Source organism: Anabas testudineus, chromosome 5 (assembly GCF_900324465.2).
Source record: "Anabas testudineus chromosome 5, fAnaTes1.2, whole genome shotgun sequence".
Taxonomy (NCBI): domain Eukaryota; kingdom Metazoa; phylum Chordata; class Actinopteri; order Anabantiformes; family Anabantidae; genus Anabas; species Anabas testudineus.
Genome location: NC_046614.1, coordinates 10357768 through 10377348, shown reverse-complemented (window position 1 = coordinate 10377348; position 19581 = coordinate 10357768). Strand labels below are relative to the sequence as shown.

The 19581-nt window shown below is 42.4% G+C and overlaps 3 protein-coding genes across 11 annotated transcripts in view; 1 reads left to right on the top strand and 2 right to left on the bottom strand.

The window, feature by feature from the left end:
• ppfia4 (PTPRF interacting protein alpha 4) overlaps positions 1 to 3885 on the top strand; it is a 45373-nt gene extending 41488 nt beyond the window's left edge. For 5 of the 6 annotated variants that reach the window (XM_026350017.1, XM_026350016.1, XM_026350015.1 and 2 more), the window contains 6 exons: positions 161 to 258; positions 881 to 1056; positions 1550 to 1618; positions 1709 to 1895; positions 2044 to 2141; positions 2314 to 3885. In XM_026350017.1, the coding sequence (XP_026205802.1) occupies positions 161 to 258; positions 881 to 1056; positions 1550 to 1618; positions 1709 to 1895; positions 2044 to 2102 (589 nt within the window). In that variant the 3' untranslated portion in view covers positions 2103 to 2141; positions 2314 to 3885. The remainder of the gene's footprint in view (positions 1 to 160; positions 259 to 880; positions 1057 to 1549; positions 1619 to 1708; positions 1896 to 2043; positions 2142 to 2313) is intronic. The other variant, XM_026350014.1, reaches the window with a different exon arrangement.
• Positions 3886 to 4023: 138 nt separating this feature from the next.
• myog (myogenin) lies at positions 4024 to 6201 on the bottom strand. Its single transcript, XM_026348806.1, has 3 exons — positions 5506 to 6201; positions 4907 to 5006; positions 4024 to 4812 (listed from the first exon to the last, which is right to left on the bottom strand). Exons 1-3 carry the CDS (start codon positions 6037 to 6039, stop codon positions 4694 to 4696), a joined length of 753 nt encoding a protein of 250 aa, XP_026204591.1. The 5' UTR covers positions 6040 to 6201; the 3' UTR covers positions 4024 to 4693.
• Positions 6202 to 12205: 6004 nt separating this feature from the next.
• Positions 12206 to 18920, bottom strand: mdm4 (MDM4 regulator of p53). Of its 4 annotated transcripts, XR_003298026.1 has the most exons (12): positions 18748 to 18920; positions 17989 to 18076; positions 17812 to 17886; positions 17539 to 17672; positions 17384 to 17433; positions 16847 to 16911; positions 15464 to 15560; positions 15230 to 15390; positions 14866 to 15063; positions 14646 to 14714; positions 13421 to 14546; positions 12206 to 13306 (listed from the first exon to the last, which is right to left on the bottom strand). XR_003298026.1 is itself a non-coding variant. In XM_026348549.1 (11 exons), exons 2-11 carry the CDS (start codon positions 18058 to 18060, stop codon positions 13977 to 13979), a joined length of 1491 nt encoding a protein of 496 aa, XP_026204334.1. In that variant the 5' UTR covers positions 18061 to 18076; positions 18748 to 18920; the 3' UTR covers positions 12206 to 13976. The 4 variants fall into 4 exon arrangements, 3 of the variants coding, with proteins under 3 accessions (XP_026204334.1, XP_026204335.1, XP_026204336.1); XM_026348549.1 differs by having other exon boundaries at positions 12206 to 14546; XM_026348550.1 differs by having other exon boundaries at positions 12206 to 14546; positions 14866 to 15048.
• Positions 18921 to 19581: the final 661 nt, after the last annotated feature.

Here is a 19581-nt window from a genome sequence, read left to right as displayed (position 1 = left end):
AACCTGCATGCTGTTTGATGAGGCGGAGGCTTTCATCTGCTAACAGGATACATTAGCAATGGAAATGAGAACTTCAATCATGCGTATGTGCTTATCCTTTTCTATGTGTGCATGTATTTATTTTTCTGTCTGTTTGCGCGTGTGTGTGTGTGTGTACCAGGGCTAGTCTGCAGTATGGGATTATGTGCTTGAAGAGACTCAATTATGACAGGAAAGACCTGGAGCGGCGGAGAGAGGACAGCCAACATGACATGAAAGGTACACTTTACACGTACCACACACACACACAGTGTCAAAAAAAGCAAGCACACACATGCATGTTCAAACACCACACATACGTGTGATCATGCCAGAGTACCACCTAGTGGCTAATATTATTAGTTTGGCCTGAACATTGAAACAGCTGCACATTACGCTGTCAAAAAGCCAACTACTGAGACAATCCTAGAATCTTATAATCCAAAGCTCCACATACCAAGAGTGGTTTGCACATGCACACACACACACACACACACACACACACACACTTAGATCTAGCCAGTCTTGCTCTTGCCCTTTTGACCTTGAGTTCTGCACATGAACTTGACTCAGCTGTCGTGTCAAATCAGAGTCCTCCTCTGTTTACACATACACACATACACACACCTCCTGTTCCAACTTGGAAAGCTGGTTGACAGCTGTGCTTTAAATGAACAAAGGGAGTGTGCCAGTGAGTTGACACTATGTGACCATGCACATTATCTCTTTATCTCTTTTTTTTCCCAGCTCTTTTTCTCTGCACTAACTTACTTCTGTTTGCTGGTAATGACACTGTATTATTACATTACGCGACATGCCACAGCAACATGCATCTGAACAGTTTCTCTCTCTTTTACTTAAGATGTGCTGGTGTGGACCAATGAGCAGGTGATCCACTGGGTCCAGTCCATTGGTCTGAGGGAGTATAGCAGCAACCTGTTGGAGAGCGGCGTTCATGGAGCCCTTGTGTCTCTTGATGAGACCTTTGACTACAGTAGTCTAGCACTTATCCTGCAAATCCCTATGCAGAACACACAGGTGATTATAGATAAAGATACAACCATTCATGCCAAATACAGTAAGTGTAGGAGGTCCTGTTAGTGAAGGAAGTAAAAATCTGTATAGAATATAAGTTCAGAGGAGCCCGTATCTGCTACCAGTCAGCAACAGTCACGGTTGAGACTTATGGGAGAGGTTGATTTACTTGTTGTTGACACAGTGGTTTGTGTGCAGTCAGCACGGTGCCAACATTTAGTACAGCTTCAGATTCTGTATCGGTTGTTCTGAGATTAAAAGTGCTCAGTTGTTCTCAGCCAGAACTCACTGGACAAAAATCCACAGGCTTCAGTACGGATTACTTGCCCACATTTTCATATTAACATGAGAATCTTTCTGGCAGTTCAACAAAAAAACATGAAGGTTACTGCGATTTACCAGAGGATTTTAATTTCAAAAGCTTTCACAGACATTTTACAGTGAACACCTGTTTATTTCTAACAGGTTGATGAAATCACTGTGTGCTGTTTTTCAGGCACGGCAGGTTCTGGAGAGGGAGTTCAACAACCTCTTAGCCTTGGGGACAGATCGACGGCTAGAGGAGGTGACGTCTCGAGCTGCTGCTTTGATCAAATACAATATTTTTGAAAACAGGTTAATACTCTGACCCTGTTTTTTCTCCCTGTCCCTGTAGAGTGGGGATGACAAGTCATTTCGACGCTCTCCATCATGGCGCAAGAGGTTTCGAGCACGCGAGGGAGGGACAGGGTTGGGGATGATGGCGGGCTCCATGGAAACGCTTCCTGCAGGCTTCCGGATGCCCTCCATGTCCATGCCGCCCTCTATGAACTTGATGCCCAAGAAACATCTCCAGCCTGAAGGTGTGTTATATTACAAAGAAATCTACGTTACTGTACAGCCTTCTTTTTCTCTGTGTATCAGTGTGCTTGCCATGCTCTCTGCTTGCCCTGACTGACTAACTGCACGCTGTGTCCTCTCTGTCCTGCTGTGCCCACACCCTTTGTCAAGCTCCTCCCCCGGCGCCCCCGAGACTTGACCCCTCGGCTGTGCGGACCTACTCATGCTAACTACTCTCTGCTTACTAACAGGAGCGCTAATGCTAACAGGTAAGCTGACATCATGCTTCCTGAACACAGGTAAACTTGCAGGTCAGTGTGCTTTGCTGTGCAGCATGATCAGGATGTGGTACATGTGTGTACAAAGTTAATGTACTGACACTAATAAATGCTCTGTGGTGTCCACGACATGACACAGACTCTCTCTTTTGTCTTCTTCCAGTGCATTCTCATTACTTATACGGACACATGCTTGCGGCCTTTTGAGAGTGATATGCCAAATCTGGAGAGCGAGAGACCTGTGTGCCACTGGGGGGGGGAGCGGTCTTCGCCCCTTTGTTACTCAGCCTCACCTCCCATCTTTCACTTCTCACCTCTCCTTCGGACACGTGCAATACAGAGGCCAACTCTGACCTTTGAACTCTTGAGAGTGCTCATTGGCTGCGCTCGCTGCTGTAAAGGAGACTCGTCCCAGTCTCTCCCAGTTTACCCCAGTGCTCCCAGTAGCCTTGTTGTTGTGGTGTTGTGTTCCTGCTCCTCTGGTCTCAGCTGTTGGTTCTTGTCCTGGTTATAACAATCACCATGACCAAGTCCAAACCAGTTCTCCTGTGTTCAGTCCTAAGAAATGCAACATATTTAAAAGGATGGTGACCAGTGACAAGTGATTGGACTTGGAAATGATGAATACTTGTATAAATGGCAGATCCCACCACACATTGCCCCTCTACCGGTTATGCAAGGTATTACTCATTTATTGTCTCTGTACATAAAATGAATGACTTATGTTTTTTATAGAAATATTATATATATATATATATAAATATATATATTATAACACATATAAATATGGAAAAAAGTATATCATTGCTGTATGAAACCCTATGCCCTGTATTCAATAGTGACTGTTCTCGCTCTCTTTCTCTTTCTTTCTATTTCTCTCTTGTTGAGCCTTTGTGTGTCTTTTGCTGTATGCTGTAAGTGTGTGAATTGTTAGTGGGAGGGACTCACTAAGGAGGGGGTGTGTTTCTACAAGGACTCTTCACAGGTTCATGGGTCCAATTTCAGACTTCTCTCTTTGCCTATTCTCCTGTTCTTTCGTTTTCCTTTCTCCTCTTTTGACACTATGTAGCCGTTACATCTCTTTTCTCCGCCTCTCTCGCCTTGTATGACACTATGTAGCCTAGATTAGAGAGACTCCTTTAATATGAAGTGTGTGTGTGTGTATGTGTGTGTGTGTGTGTGTGAGCATGTGGGAGCAAATGAGTCTACGAGCTTCTGACTTGTAGAGAGGCTTCGTGTGAAAGGCCAACCCCGGTCATGTGGCCATGACTTTTGTCTGTGGATGGGTAGTGTAAACACTGTAGCTCTCTGTTGATTCCTTACTTCTGTCTCCAATGATACTGTAAACTGCTGCTCAACATCAGCCAATGATATCAACATTAAACTGCTCAAAGTGACAGATTCGTAGAATCCTGTCTCGTCACCTCCTTTTTTAGTTTTCATGGAGATGTGCCAGTGAGCAGTCAGGACTTTTGTCTGACTAACTCCTCATCCAATGAGAACACAGCATATGAACCAGTGAAGTGCTGACTGAGTGTACAATCTTTAATTTTTTATTTTATTATTATTATTAATGTTTGTTTTACAGTTTTTCCAAGGTGTTTAAAAGGTGTAATGTGCTATGTGGCAGCTATGAGTACTGTGTCTTTATTCCAGGTGTGAAACAATGCTGACAAATCAAGATTTTATTATTTGGCTATTTAAAAAGTGTACTGTATTTATGACACTATATAGACATAAGTAAAGCTGTTTTTTAAACATTTTGGATGTTGTCTTCCTTTTGAAGTCATCATTCACAGCGCCTCATTTTAGTTACAGACAAAGAACGACAATGTATTGAAAATGGTCTTTATTGCAAGAATTGGACAGAAAATATCACTTTTTGAACATCTACAAATACACAACAATCTTAGTTATAAAAGTCAAAAATAAGTTAGCAAAACATAAAAAATTAAATGGCAAAACCACTCTGTAGAAAAAGGGAACGTATTTACATCACTAGCATTCATAACCAGTTTAAATTAAGCAGATCTTGGTCAAAACTGCCGGTACATATTGGCCCCACAAATAAACTCACGTTTTTTTTTTTAAGCATAAAACACACACAAAGAGAAGGAAAGATCAGGGAGAAGTCTCAGAAAGAGGAAAACTTAAATTAAGTAAGGAGAAAAAACCTTTGTCACTCCTTTGTGGCACTATCAAACAGGAGACGAGCCTGACAGAAACTGATTCTATAACTGGGTGTTGGGATCATGCATTAAAGTCTCTGAATCTCTAGTTAAACTAAAATCCAGAGGATCTCACAGGTCTGGACCATGGCATAAGACAGGGAATAAGGCCTTACTGTGAACTAAAGGAATTGGCTTGCATACCCATAGATCAGCAGAGTTACATTTCCGATTCAAAAATTTGACACTCAAATCATTAAAGTGAGAAAATTGGCTAAATTTGAGTCTAGGATGGGTTTTCAGCCACCACTGCCGATTATGATGCTGCTCTTTGTCTGCTGCTCTGTGCATCTATGAGTCAGACATGTGGAGGGTCTATTTGGGAATGTCCACAGGAAAGGTTACAGCTCCGTCTGCTTCAGAGATTCTGTCCACAATAGAGGTCAGGGCATGCATGTTCCCCTGCTCCGGAGAGTCTGCAACACTCAGGAGATCTGCAGAGAGACCCAGTCACACATTGAGCATCTGGCCGAGGGCACGCTGATCTGTGTGCGCAGTCTAATGAGACTGGGAGTGAAATGTACTCACCCTCGCTGCTGTAGCTCTGCGTGCACTGCTCTGGAGTGCTGCTCCATTCAGGGCTGCTGCAGCAGGTACTGCCTGAACTGGGCTCACTTGACGACGACACCTGTTACCATGGAGATGCACACACAGACGTTGCTGTCAGTCACCCTGTGTTATGACACGGCACACCCCGTCCCACACGACAATGTAGTATACCACACATACTGCTGTAGTCTCTGACTTGTAGAGACCCCTCAGGGGCTAATCCTGATATAGGAGGAAGTTTGCTTTTGCTATATTTTGGCACCTGTCTCATCAGCTTGTTTGTGGTGCCTTTTTAAACCGTCAAACGGGTAAAATCTAGATATTTTCTACACTCCTGGGGTGAAAATGGTCACAGTCACAAATACCTGAACTAAAAAAAGAACTGCAAAACACTAAGACATAGACGCCAAACACCAGCTTATCTATCTCAATGTAAACCTCAGAGCAAACAATTTTACTTCTCTTCCTCTCCTGTCTGTATCTACTTTTGTGGCCTACTTTTTCTACCTTTGTCTCTTTGCTCTGTTGTTATTTAATATGTGATCTTTTGGTTCTCATCTCTCCTGAGTCCTACTCACTCTGGGCTGGGATGAGCTGGGTCGGTAGTGCAGTCCCTGTTGTCCTGTCTCCGTGTCCTGCTGGTTGAGGGAGGACACTAGGGCCTGCAGCCTTTCGATATACTGGATGGCGCTCCGCAAGATCTCCACCTTGGGCAGCCTTTGGTTGGGGTTCATCAGGGTGCTCCTCTTCAAGGCGTCAAAGGCCTCATTCACCTTCTTCAGACGCCTCTTCTCCCTCAGTGTGGCTGCTTTCCGGCGGTCCATGGTCACTGTCTTCCTTTTGCACATCTTACAGGCCCAGGGCAGGCACTGGCCTGGACAGTGGGTCTCAGAGTGAGGTGACAGGCTGGATGGAGAGGCTTTGTCCTCTGTTGCTGTGACCCCGACTCCAACGCCCCCAGACAGATTCCCACACAAGCCCATCATCGTGTTCCTATCCTGGTAGCCAGCTTGGTCATACCCCCCAGGTAGGCGAGAGGGGAAGTAATTCTCCCCTCCTTCGTAGAAGCGCTGGTCAGGGAAGAAGTAAGGGTTGGTCTCGAAAAGCTCCATACTGGACAAAGCTGTGGTCTGGATGTAAGGGGATAAGAATCCCTGCTACCGTTGGAACTGCTCTACTGTATGTGGTCTTCGGTCCTGTGCCTGGAGCAAGTGTGTCCGAATGTATGTGTGGTTCCTGTCTTCTGGCCTGGCTTGAGTTTGTGATGAGTGGAAGACGTGTGGAGAACAACTGGTGTGTGGAGCAACTGTAGGCTGGCATTTAAACCCCTCAGCCTGCTGTAGGATCATAGGGTTAAAATTAGCACGAGCCCCCAGAAACCTGACACGACGTTTAGCTGTTGCTGCACATCTACTCTTCACATCTTTGTTGGACTGTGCTCTCTAGAGCTTTAAGGACCATTTGTGTGTGTGTACTTCTGGATCTGTGTGTTCTTGTGTGTGTCTTAAGAGGTATGATGTGATCAAGTTGCCGTGGAAATGAGAGAGATAACCTCAGATCAAAGATGTCTGTCTTAATGAGCTAATCCCAGACTCGCGTCTCCGTCCATGACACCATCCGTGAAGTCCCCTGTCATGGGGGAGGAGGAGGAGAGGACCAGGCAGTAGGGACATTTTGGAGACAGCTGTCACTTCTACCAGGCAACGATATGCAATGACAAGAAGTCGTTTGACTCGTAGTTCTTGGTGTGAAGGAAATTAGGCCAGAGATTGGTGTTAACACAGAACTAGGTCACAAATAAACAAACATAAACAGATCATCTAGGTCTTGATAATGAAAACTGTAAAAGCTAGACAACATAAATGTTCATGCCATTGTCGGTGGGTCTTGGTTTTATTTACCCACATTCAAATCTGCTGACTTTTGTTCTAAGATCATCACACAGTGTGATATAAGTAAGACCTTGTGAGCTTTACTAGATTCAGAGGTGGACAGGCCTGTGCATGAACGGTCAGAGTGCGGTAAGTGAAGAGCCAAGCCGACACCGGCTCCTGTTACTCTCTGAAAGTAAAGGAAGAGAAATGAAACAGCCACGCAGAAGTACTGTATGGCCTTCAGTGTCCTGACCTCTTCCATCCAGCTGCAGTGTTAGCCTAGCCACCAAGTGTAAATCCTTCCAGGACATGTCTCACCTCGTAGCTTACCAGCTAATTGAGACTGGCTTCCGTCGAAATGGACAAACAGCCAAAACACACACTTCTGACAGAAGAGGAGCGGCTTTGAATGACAATCATAGTGTTAAATGTGTTACATCCTCATGCATCTCATGTCACCTCCACAATAGCAATAACACACATATCAGGAAATGTTTGCTGCAAGCAGGGGGATTACGCTGTTTTGTGACTACACTGCATAAAAATGTATAAGGACATATCTGTGTCTGGGGGCCCACCCAGGACACAATAAGTCATATCTGTATCTGCTGAGGTTACGCTACTGTGGTTGGCCCATGAATTCATCAGAGAGCCAAGCAAAGGCTTTTAAAACATATCAGATCATCAGTGCAGTGAACATAAGTAAGTACATCAGTAATGCTCAATAATTCAATAATTAATACACAACATAACAATAAAATAGTAATAAATACTGTATGTTTTTCCCTAAAATCCCAACCAGCTAATAAAATATGCAAGTCTACTTTACTCTTTTAATAATCATTAGCTCAGTGTTGCTTTAAAAAGTGAACTCATGCTTATGTGATGGTGAGTTAGAGCAGAACTTTAATTGTGTAAAAGGTGTAAAATTAAATGTATGACATTGTAAACATGCCTGATAGTTCACTGCTGATGGTGCACACCACTGGGCTTTTGTAAAACAAGCTTATATATCAAATATATACCAGATTTTTTTTTACTTTGCATGGTGACTGCTGTTTATCCCGGCGTGTTCTCTTGAAGACTAACAGTAAATAGTTTAGTGACAGATTAACCAGCGTGTTTCGTAGCAGATGTGGGAGCTGTCACATTAGAAAAGGCAGTAGTGTAATGAATGAGTCTAGCTGCATTTCCTTTCTATGTGCCAGCACCAGGATCGTGATATGCTGCATACGGGCTCAACGGGATAGTTTACCGGCTAAAGAGAGCAAGGTTGCTGTCAGTGTAATTAATTACACCAGTGCCTTTTGGGCTGTTACCTTTTTAAGAGCTTACTGTGTTTTTTAGAAGCTCTCACATCTTAATGGGACTCCCAATTTGTGTGCTACAGGTGTGTTTCCAATAAAAAGTCGCTACATAACTTCATTTAGTTGCATGTTGTTTGTATTTATATAGTTAATTTTGCAGCTATGGTGATTGACAACATAAATATTAGATGAAATATGTGAAAAGATTTAATTTTATTTAAGATGAAACTACTTGGCAGTGGTTTGGTTGGCTTGGCGTTGAGGCAGTGTCGTAGTTTGGCACAGGGCTGCGCAGGGCTTGTCAGGTTAGCCTGTGATGGATAGTCACTGATGGTGGAGCGAGCACAAAGACGCCTGTGTTGGACTCTGGGGTACAGCAGGGAGGGGGTCTGCAGTGTGTCAGAGTCACTCACAAGCTTCTGTCATCTTAACCCATTGTCAGCAGAACTAGAACGTGTGTGTTTTTGTAGTAGAGTCAGGCACACACACATATATCAGCAGTAGATACTGTACATTATGTACAGTACAGTATCCTTCATCATCAGTTTGCTCAGATTAGTGATGGAATTGAGCTAGAAAAGCTAAATATAGATAAGATAGAGCTTTTTTATTTATCTTAAATTTCGAGTCTGGTACTTTATATTTTAGTTTACCTACATATACTTTAAGAGGTAACATAAAAATCACTATTTTGTTTCACGATAAAACATCCCAAATAAACAACAACAAACCTCGGAGAAGTTTTAAAATGAAAATAAATGTTTATCATTAAAATACATTACAAGTGTATATGAGTCGCCAAGTGCACGTGGTTATGTACGTGTGCCTGCATGTTTGAGCATGTGTGTGAGAGGGATTGCCCTGTCACTGGCAATACTGTTTCAGTTCTCCTCAGTGACAAGCAGCAGCACATTGTGGGACAGCTGAGCTGGAGGGAGAAGTGGGGGGGGGTTCAGTGTACTTCACCCCAGGTTAGCCTCGACATCTTCACTGACCTGGAGAACTGTCATCTGAGCGCAGCCACAAATCTCATATATGTAAGAGGAGAAAAACATAACAACAGGGACCGCGTGTTGACTAAAGGTGGTTAATCCAGGACTTGAATCCTGTTCAATGTCATATTATATTAAATAACCCCAAAACCAAACTACGTTCAACGCTGGTCCTGTTCTGAACGCACATGACTTTGATAGACGAGACATAAACATGCACTAGGTGTTTTAGAGAGAAATTGAAGGAAATGGAGAAAGGAAAACAGAAAATGTTTCTCTTTGCTGGCTTTGAATTAAGTCGTTTCTGTAATACTCCAGCAACGCAGTGTTCTGTCTTAACTCTGGGCTCATTCAACAAAATTATGTAGCTGCTAAAAGCCTTCGGAGGACATAGTCGCCATAGTGACAGCAACAGATGCCCAAGTGTGGTGCCTCAAAGATTCAGTTTCTGTATTCAGTTATCTGTCACCATGATAACTGCACGTCCATTACTGAACCCTCTCATACTAGGTTTTCTCTTCCATCTCAGATTATGGAGATATTATACCGACTACACGGCTTCAATGGAGAAGGAAGCCAAAGCACTTTACTCGTCTCAAATTATTAACACCCAATCTAACTACTCTGAAACAAATAAGTGGGAGCAGTCACGGCAGATTTTGTAGCTCTGTGTACATTACTGCGCTCCACTATTTCTGTTGCATAATGAACCCGAGCTGCAGTGCTGTACCATTTGACTGATGTCTAAAGGTGACGCGACACTACTACAGCTTGGCTTATCATCGAGAGAATACTCTCATTCATTCGTATTCAGAATGAGCCGCCCCACCTGTGTTTTCCACAAGGCTCTGGAGGCCTGGAGAAGGCTTTCTAAGTCAGGAGGAAACAGTAGTTCTGTAGCCCAGCCATGCTCCTGCTCACTGGGGCTTTTATCGCAGAGTAATCCCCTACAACAAACAGAATGGCTGGCATGTGCATACGCAGCTGTCGCCGTCTTAGTGCAAGTGGTGTCATGTTAAATCGCAGGAATGGACTGAGCCCCTGAGCTATCCGCTGCCCTTCCCTTCGCTGGCATCCCACTCACTGCCAGCACACACAGACAAACACACATCCATACCCATACCTACGTACATAACCCACTTCCCACTAACATACTTTGCAGCACATGGCAGTCCTGAAGCAATTCACTGTAAATAACCTCTGCTGGTACCCCCACTGGTGCCATCAACCACTGCATTTACATAACATACAGTATATTCCAATAATGCCGCAGATGGTGTGATCCTCAAAACATGCATCACAGGCAGGAAAACACAGAACATCCGCTTCTGTGTCACTTAGTTCACTTAATCAGAAAGGCATCTGAAAGGGGCTTGTAAAATCGATGCAGTGTAATTTGAAAGCAATTTACACCTTGATGTTGCCCAACCGAACCACAATCAGCGTAGTTCCTCTAGGAGACATGGTTAAATCCTGTCTGAGGCCTGCAATGTCTACATTATGTGCCTGCAGAGTGATGTGAGATTTGAGTGGATGATTATTCAAAACCAGGCCCTGAACCCGCTTGGTGTAGATTTTCAGTATCACTTTCCATATCTAGCGTATCTGCTGTATCTGCAAAAAAAATAAAAGACAGGCTCGGCTTCGTTTCTCCTCAGACCTCATATCTGTGTCTCTATCATAACCTGTTTTTGTTTTTCCTATCTTGTTCCACTCTTCTATTGAAATCCCTTCTATGTACTTTTCCATTCTCCTGTCTTTGTTGTTCTCTGGCTTCACTGACCTTCTCCCCTTGTCAGCAGTGGGACAAATTTAGCGGCCTGGTTTCTGGAGCGACCAAATAGCCGGACACAACAGTGGGAGCGTGTGTGTGTGTGTGTTTGTGTTTGGAGGGTGGTGAGAAAGAAAAGGTGCTGGTCACACAGATACAGTTACAAATATCCAGACACACAAGCAGAAAAAGCAAAGAGGAATGCAGATGAAGGAGACACGGAGAGAGTGAAACTGATGAAACTATGAATATTTACAAAGGTATTTCATAAACATCAAACAAAAACTCAGAGCAATAAAATGACAAAATATGGCAACGTTTCGCTTTCGTCCTAACTATTTTCCCTCTAGGAAGTATTGCATATACCATAGGGGATAAACAGAAAATGTGTGAAGTTATTCTGGGATGTTGGGATGGAAACATGCAGATCCCTCAGCACTCCCTGAGCCGTGCCACTGTGGAGCTGCCAAGCTCTAGGTGCCATGTCACTAGAGGTGTTATGCCATTCTTGGTCTCTATGGTCTGAGTCGTGCTAGACGCCACGGACAAAGCAGTATGCCATTCTGGCGTGGCTGTTAAGAGCATTTACTACTTATGTACTACTATATGGGATGTTAGCTACTGTAGAGAATAATTAAATGGATTTAACCAGGTAGTGAATTTGAGTGCAATCTAAGGAAAACTGTTTATTTTCATGTTATAATGCCTGGTTTCTATTCCTCTACCAATTAGAAACAGCAACACTGACAAAACAATTATTACAATTGAAAACAATCACTAGAAAGGTGATAATTATACTTTATGTTTCAAATTGAGGTAATCGTAAGCGATAGAGTTGTACTGGAGTGCGTTATATTGCGAGCTGGTACTATTGTTTTGGCTACCCCATTTTCATAAATGGCCAATACATTAGAAACACGTCTTCATTTAACATCATCCAGTTTAACTCCACTAATACTGTAAAGTAACAAGTGAGGTAAAACAGTCAACTTCAGTGTAAGTGTAGGATAGTAGCACTGTCTGTCCCACTTCTTAGTAAGAGGACAAAAATACAGTGGACTGGACACAAGCAAGCAGCAGGACAGTGAGTAAGCAGAAGGGAGTTGCAGGTGCTGGAGCCCAGTCAAGTAGAGGACACTTGACAGCTGGCCTGTCATACAATGACTTATTCTTTAGGCCGCGCACGCACGCGTCACCAGCAGGTACTATATATCAACATACCCTCTGGGAAGAAAGTGAACTTAATTAAACAACTAACTTCTAAATGTTTATTGTTTTACAAATAAACTGATTTTATTCCATAACCAGTAGGAAAAAAAGACAACTACATTAGCTGTACCATGTGAGAGTACTTTATATTCTCAGAGTCACCAACTGCAACAGTGTCATTCAGGACCAGCATTAAGACTGTTTAATAGGTCGTTTCAGAGGTCTCGCATTTAGAGATAGTTTGTCTGTCAGAGTGCACAATGATGTTGATAAATACAACAGGCTACATTAATCTTTTATAGGGTTTATATGGTCAATATAGCTTTCACACCAGCTCAGTACTGACGCTAGTCAGGACAAGAGGCATGCTCTAAATATGCATTACATATTATTACTCGTACTGTACAGCTTCTGTTTGCACCACCTACAGTATTGGAGACATCTCCCCACCTGCTGGCAGAAAGATTAAGCACAAGTAAAGAGTGGAATAACAACCTTCCCTCTATACTGAGTAGAGCTGATGGAGTTAATTGCTTACTGTCACCAGATATTTTACTTGTGAAAGCCAATACCACATTAATAGACAGACTTCACGTTTACTAAAACAAAGCAGTATGTACATAAACCAGAAATGTGATAATCAAGTACACACAAGCATCAAAATAAAATCTATTATATACAAAATAAAGATCAAAGTCATTACTTGGCAGTGTAACGCTTAAGTCAGAACTCCAACTCAACAATAAGTACTGTGCAGGCCTGTTCACTGAAGGTACATTCAGTAGGTTTCTGATCTTTTTTCAGAAAACAACACTTCACACATAAGAACTCTGTAACAAGTGCTGCCTTTACATGCTTCATTAGAATTGGTCATTTAAACAATGAAAACAATCATAAATAAATTAAACAAAATATACAGAAATTGTTATTGGATCAGCAAAGGGTGGATCCTTCTTATTCATAGCATTAACTGGTAATCGTGACAAGCTACTGCAGGCAAACTATGATCAGAGGCTTAACAACTGTAAATATTGAATACATATTGACACCAAATGACAAGCTCGAGGGAAAACTACAGTACACTAAATTGTTGCATTCTCAAGCAGGTTAAATTCAATTCTACATTTTGAAAATATATATGTTTAGGATGATATGTTTGTGAAACTGTTGAAAACAAAAAACCTGCCCATCTGGTCTTCATTCAGCCTTGTCTTCATAATTCAAATCTTAGAGCCACAAAAAAGGACACAAAAAGCTTTAAAAACAAACAAACAAACAAACAAAAACAACAAAAAAAAGCTGGGCTAGACCCTTAGAGCAAAAATACTGTAATTACATACCTGCACACATTTTTCCATTTTTGTCCAGATGATCCAGATTTCTATGGAGAAAGAAAAATACCAAGAGACAACAGAACTAAAGCAAGCAACACCATCTTTCAAATGGCACAACTCAACAAATGCAATGGAAAGAACAGGAAAATTCACACAGCCTGAAAAAAAAAAAACAGAAGTCTTCATGAAATCCAATATCATCTCTCACAAAATATGCACCCAATGTGATCTTCTAATAAATAAATAAATACATCTGCCTTTGTATGTCCCTTATTTAAATGAGGCACCAAAGCAAACATTTGGTATGACAAAGTCTCAAGTCCAAGGTATCATCAACAATACTTCAGAGGCAGTGTAATGCAACATAAAGCATGCAGTCAAGAGCAAGTTTCACCGAGTGCCCTACTTTGTGTATAGTATACGTATAGGTTTTAAAGGTTAAGGTGCACATCTTGCGTGTCAGTCTATGAGCAGAGAGTGTACCAGAGTGCACGCATGTGTTTGAGCAAATGTATTTTTTGTTGTTTAGTGCCCCAGAGCTTGACAGATGTGTGTGAGATTTTTAGAGGATAAATATCTTAATAACTTTTTGAATGATCTTGCCACATCCTGGACAAGGAGCCTGGAACTTGTGCAGCCTCCTTGCACATGGAAAGCAGGTTAGCAGGTGAGCAGTACGTCCGTGTATTATATTTCCATTGCGTGGTCGCACTCGACAGAGCTTGCAAGGCTCCAGCAGTGCCTCAGGCCTAACTTCTTCAATCTCCATGCCCAGATTTTCCTGACTCTCCCCTCCCGAGAGAACGTCATCCTTGTGAAAGCTGGAGGACCGAGGCCCCTTGTCTTTCCCCATAGCCATAGTGGGCAGTGGTCGATCAGCTGTGGAGTGGGAGGGCAGGATAACAGGGTCAGACACTGTCCTGCTGCAGTCTGGGACATCAATGCCTGTGTCGCTGTCATCTTCCTCATCATGGGTGATGAGAGCACTACATGCTGCGATGTCAGGAACGGAAAGAGAATGGGCAAGACGAGGGACATCTTTGTACCAGTTCTTCCGTAGAGCCCAGCAGCGAACACAGTACCTTTGAAGAGGTGTGTTGTACTTTCTACACTCAGTGCACTGCCATGCATCCTAATGGAAAAGAGTTAAGCAACATATGTGCATTGTTAGATTCCAATCTACTCATAAAATCAACTGCAATATGCAGAGAGAAAAAGACATTGCACAGACCTGTGTGGAGATCTCTGTATCAGTATCATCACTGAGACACTGAGAGTCTTCATCTGGCTCCTCCTGCATCTGGATAAATATATGAATATATATTTAATCAAATCAAATTTATCATAACTTCACCCTTAGCCTAAGGGTAAAGACCTCTTCCCTTAGAGAAAAATCAATAAATCTAAATCTTCATTTGTGGGTATAGGGTATAGTAGAAAAAAAATCCTACCTCTCGATCTGCCTTTTCCTCTTTCCCTCCTCCATCATCCTCCTCAGGTGGGGCCTCTCCTTCTCCTCCACTGCCTTCCTCTAGTGCAGCCTCTTTCATCTCCACACTCACCTGTTCACTCTCGCCCTCAGTGAGGAACCAGAGGTCATCGGTGGTATCTGATACAATGGCTGTGTCCTCCTCCTGTGCAGGCGACAGCTGACACATCAGTCAGACCACCACTGTTACTGTCTAATTTATGCTACTGGACAAGTAATTATGACTGTATTGAAGACTGACATTTCCCTACATAACTCTGACCAAGTTTCTGTTTATTACATCTATTGCTGTGTTATAAAACTTTGTAACAAATAAAGTTTATTACTTGGTTTGTGTGGATGTCAGTGGAACCATTGCTCCTACAGCTGTAGTTACTACGGAGGTTACCCAGAAACCACCAGGGCAGTCCAGAGAGGTCCCACTCGTCCAGGGTAACATCCAGTTTGGGCCGTTTACAGGCTGACCGTAGCATTCCTTCAAGGGAGTCTGGGAAGAATTTGAACTGTTTTATTCTGCACTGGTACCGAACATATTTCTGAGCATATAACAAACTGTGTACCTTCGTCTGGATCACGAGGTCGTCTCTGAGAGGGGGTCTGCAGGAGAGGCCTATCACTGCAAGCCTCCAGTCCTGCTTTTACCACACCTCCAGATATCTACAAAGTAAGGAGATATTAAGGACAATAATTAGAACACAGAGCCATAACTGGGCACTTGGAGGACTCACAGCTCCTTTTCAAGATGGCCTCTGCAAGTGGGGTGGTGGTTCAGGGAGCAAGGGGCTGGGCAATTAGGGTACAGGCCACAGGCCAGTGGGTAAAGAGTTCAGTTAAGGTTAGAAGATAACTGAGCAGTGGAGGGAGGGGGAAAAAAAAAAAAAAAAACTAACAAAAACATAAGAAGCTATGTTATGAACAGCTATGTTATGTTATATTTCAAAATTCAGTTTGACCTTTCTAAGATGATAATGATAAGAAAACACTAAATATATGACATATCAATATGTGGCCTTTAAAATGGTTTGGCATGGTACACATCTATGGAATGATATTCATCATAAAGGGTTTTTACACAAAAAAAGGAAACAGAAGTAGAAATAAATTATTAAGAAAGCACCTAATGTACCCATTGACAACTACTAATCACAGCGGAAGATGTATACTTGAAAAATATACGACAGGTGAGTATGATCAAAGCTGCAACCTGTCAGCTCACTGGAGCACAGTTAGCACATGCAGCAATTTCGAATACAGTAACTAATTTGATTCATACAGCCTGACTATAGCTTGATAATGCTAAAAGCACATGTAAATGAGCATAGAACAGGTGCTACAAGGGGGATTTTGGAGGAAATAGGAAAAACAGGGGTAGGAACACGGGGATGGGTGAAGAGGTTTAGGGTTATCGTTAGGCCCCGTGGCTGATTAGGAGCTGCAAACCTCCAGTTCGGAGCAGAGAAGAGAACTCTGAGACAGACAGAGACAGTGACTCTGCCCCCCCATCCACTGGGTGGAGTTGGTGGGTCACAAAAGAGTGCTGGGAAAAAAAACCCACCAGACCAAACCAAGGATGGGGTTGTACAGAGACGGTGCCACTCTGTACAAATGCACACCAATGAAGACAGCAGCCCTTACCCTCGCCTCCTCATTACACACAAGAAGACAGAACTCACTTCCCCTTTAATATACTTTTGGCAAAATGGTGTTACACCAAGAGAAAGGGTCTCAACTCAGTACATGTAATCATTTATTCTATCCTTAATTTCTCCAAGGGGATCAATGAAGTATGTCAAAAGAAAAAAAAAAAAAAAAAAAGTATTTATATGTTTAAGAGTTGCAATGAGCCAGCTGGTCCTGTCCCTTGTATTCACAGGTATTGTGTGTAGTGAGGTGAGAAAGGCTGGGGAACTCTGTTTCTTCTGAGCACCATGCTTCAGCTTTACCTGACCACGATCCTCCACTCCGCCATCTACACATTCACGGCCCACAGAAAGATTCTCTGCAGCGTCTGCATTTCAGATAAGACACAGTAACAGAAAAAGGACACCCCCACCCTTTAATTATAGCACAACACACTCTCTCACACTCTCTCGCTAAGGCCACCTTCTTCTTCTGTGTTTTTTTTTTTTTTTTTTTTTTAGAGCAGGACGGATGTTCTTCGGGTCCAATTCAGAATTCCAACATGAGATGTACATATTATTACAAACAATGAATGCAAAAAGACAAATTATGTTTGGCTACACAAAGGAATTTCAGTGGTAAGGTAATGACCATTCTCCCAAGGCGCTTTACTTTAAGCGTTCACGGTAAAGATGAAAATGAAAAATTTTCTTCTTCAATGGCAGTTGGAAGAGGAAAAAGACAACTTATTTTCAAGTCAGCACCATATGAACAATGTGCTAACTATGCAAAGTGCCTGTTGACAGAAGCATAATTTGAAATAAATAATTTATAAAGCATTAAATGAAATTGTCACTTACCAGTGCAACCAAGCACAACCAAGTACTTCTTGAGCATTTCATACACCGGACTGTAAATGACAATGTTACACTTTAGAACAGACTTTCTTCACATAAGACACGCACTACAGTATCCAAAATGTGAACAAAAACTCAGTTTTGGTGTGTGTGAATACCTCGGGTTTTTGACAGAGAAGCTCTCCACTTCGAGCAGCTCTCCCAAAGGGTCATCCTGACAGTGGACTATGTGCTGCCTCTGCTTGTCATACAGTTGCTTTCCCATGATATATTGCCCCAAGTAGTGCATCACCTACACAAAATACTGGATATTAGATATTGCAAGGCACCTACAGGGCGCATTTTACCTAAAGAACTAAAAAGGATTCTCTGTGAGCAAGAAAAACAGGTTTCCATACTGACAAACACACCTAATCAGCGTGCAAGCTCACCTCTTTGAGTGTGAAGACTTCTTCCTGGGCTCCAGCAACACGCAGAATCTGCAGGAGAGGGGCCTTGGGTTGTACCTGATATGGTACAGGGGCACTTATTAGCATAAAACGAGAATAATTTGTGCAATTTCTAATTACCGTTTAAAAGCATCTGTCATATTCTTAGCCTAATTGTACCTGATTTCCCTCTCCTGGTAGTGTCCTGCATGAGGAACCTGGTGCCGGAGACTGGGCTGATAGGGAGCTCATAGTAAATGAACGAAAGCTGAAATAATAACATATTTAGATAAGTTAGGTAACAAATAAGCTTTCAAAATATTACCACATTCAAATATACGTACTGACGTTACCAACGCCCAAGAAGCAAACCTAAATTAATAATGTTAAATTAGTCTTGACTCGAAATACAATAACGTTAACTACTTCGTACCGTCAAATGTCGATGGTCTAAAGTGTTTACAAATTAATAATTAAAATAAGCGAGTAGGCAGCTGCCTGGATGGAGTCGTCACACCACACCAGCATTACTTGTCCTCCTTCAACTGCGGTTACTACCTGCAGTTAGCAAGGACACTGTAGCCAAGCTAATAGTTTGTAAACTAATGTAGCCATGTTGCCAAAAAAAGCGCAAGTGCGAGTGATACCAGCTAATTAATGGTTAACTCTGGCAGGTGGCAAATCGGCTAGCGTCCCTAGCTAAAGTGTTAGCTAGTTAACCATCCGACGTAACGACACAGCTAGCAGTAGCTAGCTGTTAGATAGCAGTAGCTAGCTGTTAGATAGCAGTAGCTAGCTGTTAGATAGCAGTAGCTAGCTGTTAGATAGCAGTAGCTAGCTGTTAGATAGCAGTAGCTAGCTGTTAGATAGCAGTAGCTAGCTGTTAGATAGCTTAGCAGGCTAACTTCTGAAAAATACGTTGGTTGAAAATCTTCTTACCGTGATGAGTTGACAATAGCTACTTCATGGCTACCACGATGTTTCACCCGCAGCGTTGCCTTCACCCGACATCATATAACTGCACAGACAACTAACATAATGCGGGTCTTTACCACTGGCTAACTCTAACAGTCAACTAAACTAGCTACAGTTTCAAACGACGACTACGGCTAAACAACTTCCGGATGCACTGCTGCACAAGTAGCCGAGTAGGTCGCCCCCTGCTGGTGATGTAAGTCACATGCTGTCACCTCAAGAAGTAATGAAATGATCAAGTCTATGAATTTGTGTTTGTCTTTGCGGTAAAATATTTGGATTTAATATAAATTCGAGAAGAAAGTTTTAGCTTTTACTTCCTGGTATTTATATCTACATATATAAAACAACAAAGAACACAGCATCTGGAACATCTGGCTAATTCTAGCAGGTGTCCAGAGTTAACCATTACTCACGACTCACTAAGTATTAATAGATATAAAATAAAAAAAAATTATAACTGGAAGTAAATTTAACATATTATTTGGCCACATATCCTTGTTCCCAGTGACAGTATCAAATTGCTCTGAGGGTTTTTAGTGCAGCCTTCTTCAGTTGTTGCTCATTTCTTCCTTCAGCCTCATCCTCAGCTGGTGAAACACATGTGGAGTTGGGTTAAGGTCTTGTGATTGATGTGGCCTAAAACTTTCTACTTTCTTTAAAGGTTGAATTCTGAACATGAACTCTTCAGTGTACAGTGACACAAATAAAATGGTCTTGTCATTCCAATGATTTCACAGGGAACTGTATTGCAGATGCAAATCTGGCCATTATTAATTGATGGTGCGTGTTTGTTAC

Bases quoted from the DNA above. Each gene is read 5' to 3' on its own strand.
- myog (XM_026348806.1), bottom strand. From the start codon at position 6,039: ATGGAGCTTTTCGAGACCAACCCTTACTTCTTCCCTGACCAGCGCTTC. The intron at 5,007-5,505 runs GTGAGTAGGACT...CCATGGTAACAG, and splicing joins CCAGCTCATCCCAGCCCAGA to GTGTCGTCGTCAAGTGAGCC. The intron at 4,813-4,906 runs GTGAGTACATTT...GTCTCTCTGCAG, and splicing joins GCAGAGCTACAGCAGCGAGG to ATCTCCTGAGTGTTGCAGAC.
- mdm4 (XM_026348549.1), bottom strand. From the start codon at position 18,060: ATGAGCTCCCTATCAGCCCAGTCTCCGGCACCAGGTTCCTCATGCAGG. The intron at 15,561-16,846 runs GTAAAGCTGAAG...CTTACTTTGTAG, and splicing joins GAGTGGAGGATCGTGGTCAG to ATATCTGGAGGTGTGGTAAA. The intron at 15,064-15,229 runs GTAATAAACTTT...CTGATGTGTCAG, and splicing joins CTGACATCCACACAAACCAA to CTGTCGCCTGCACAGGAGGA.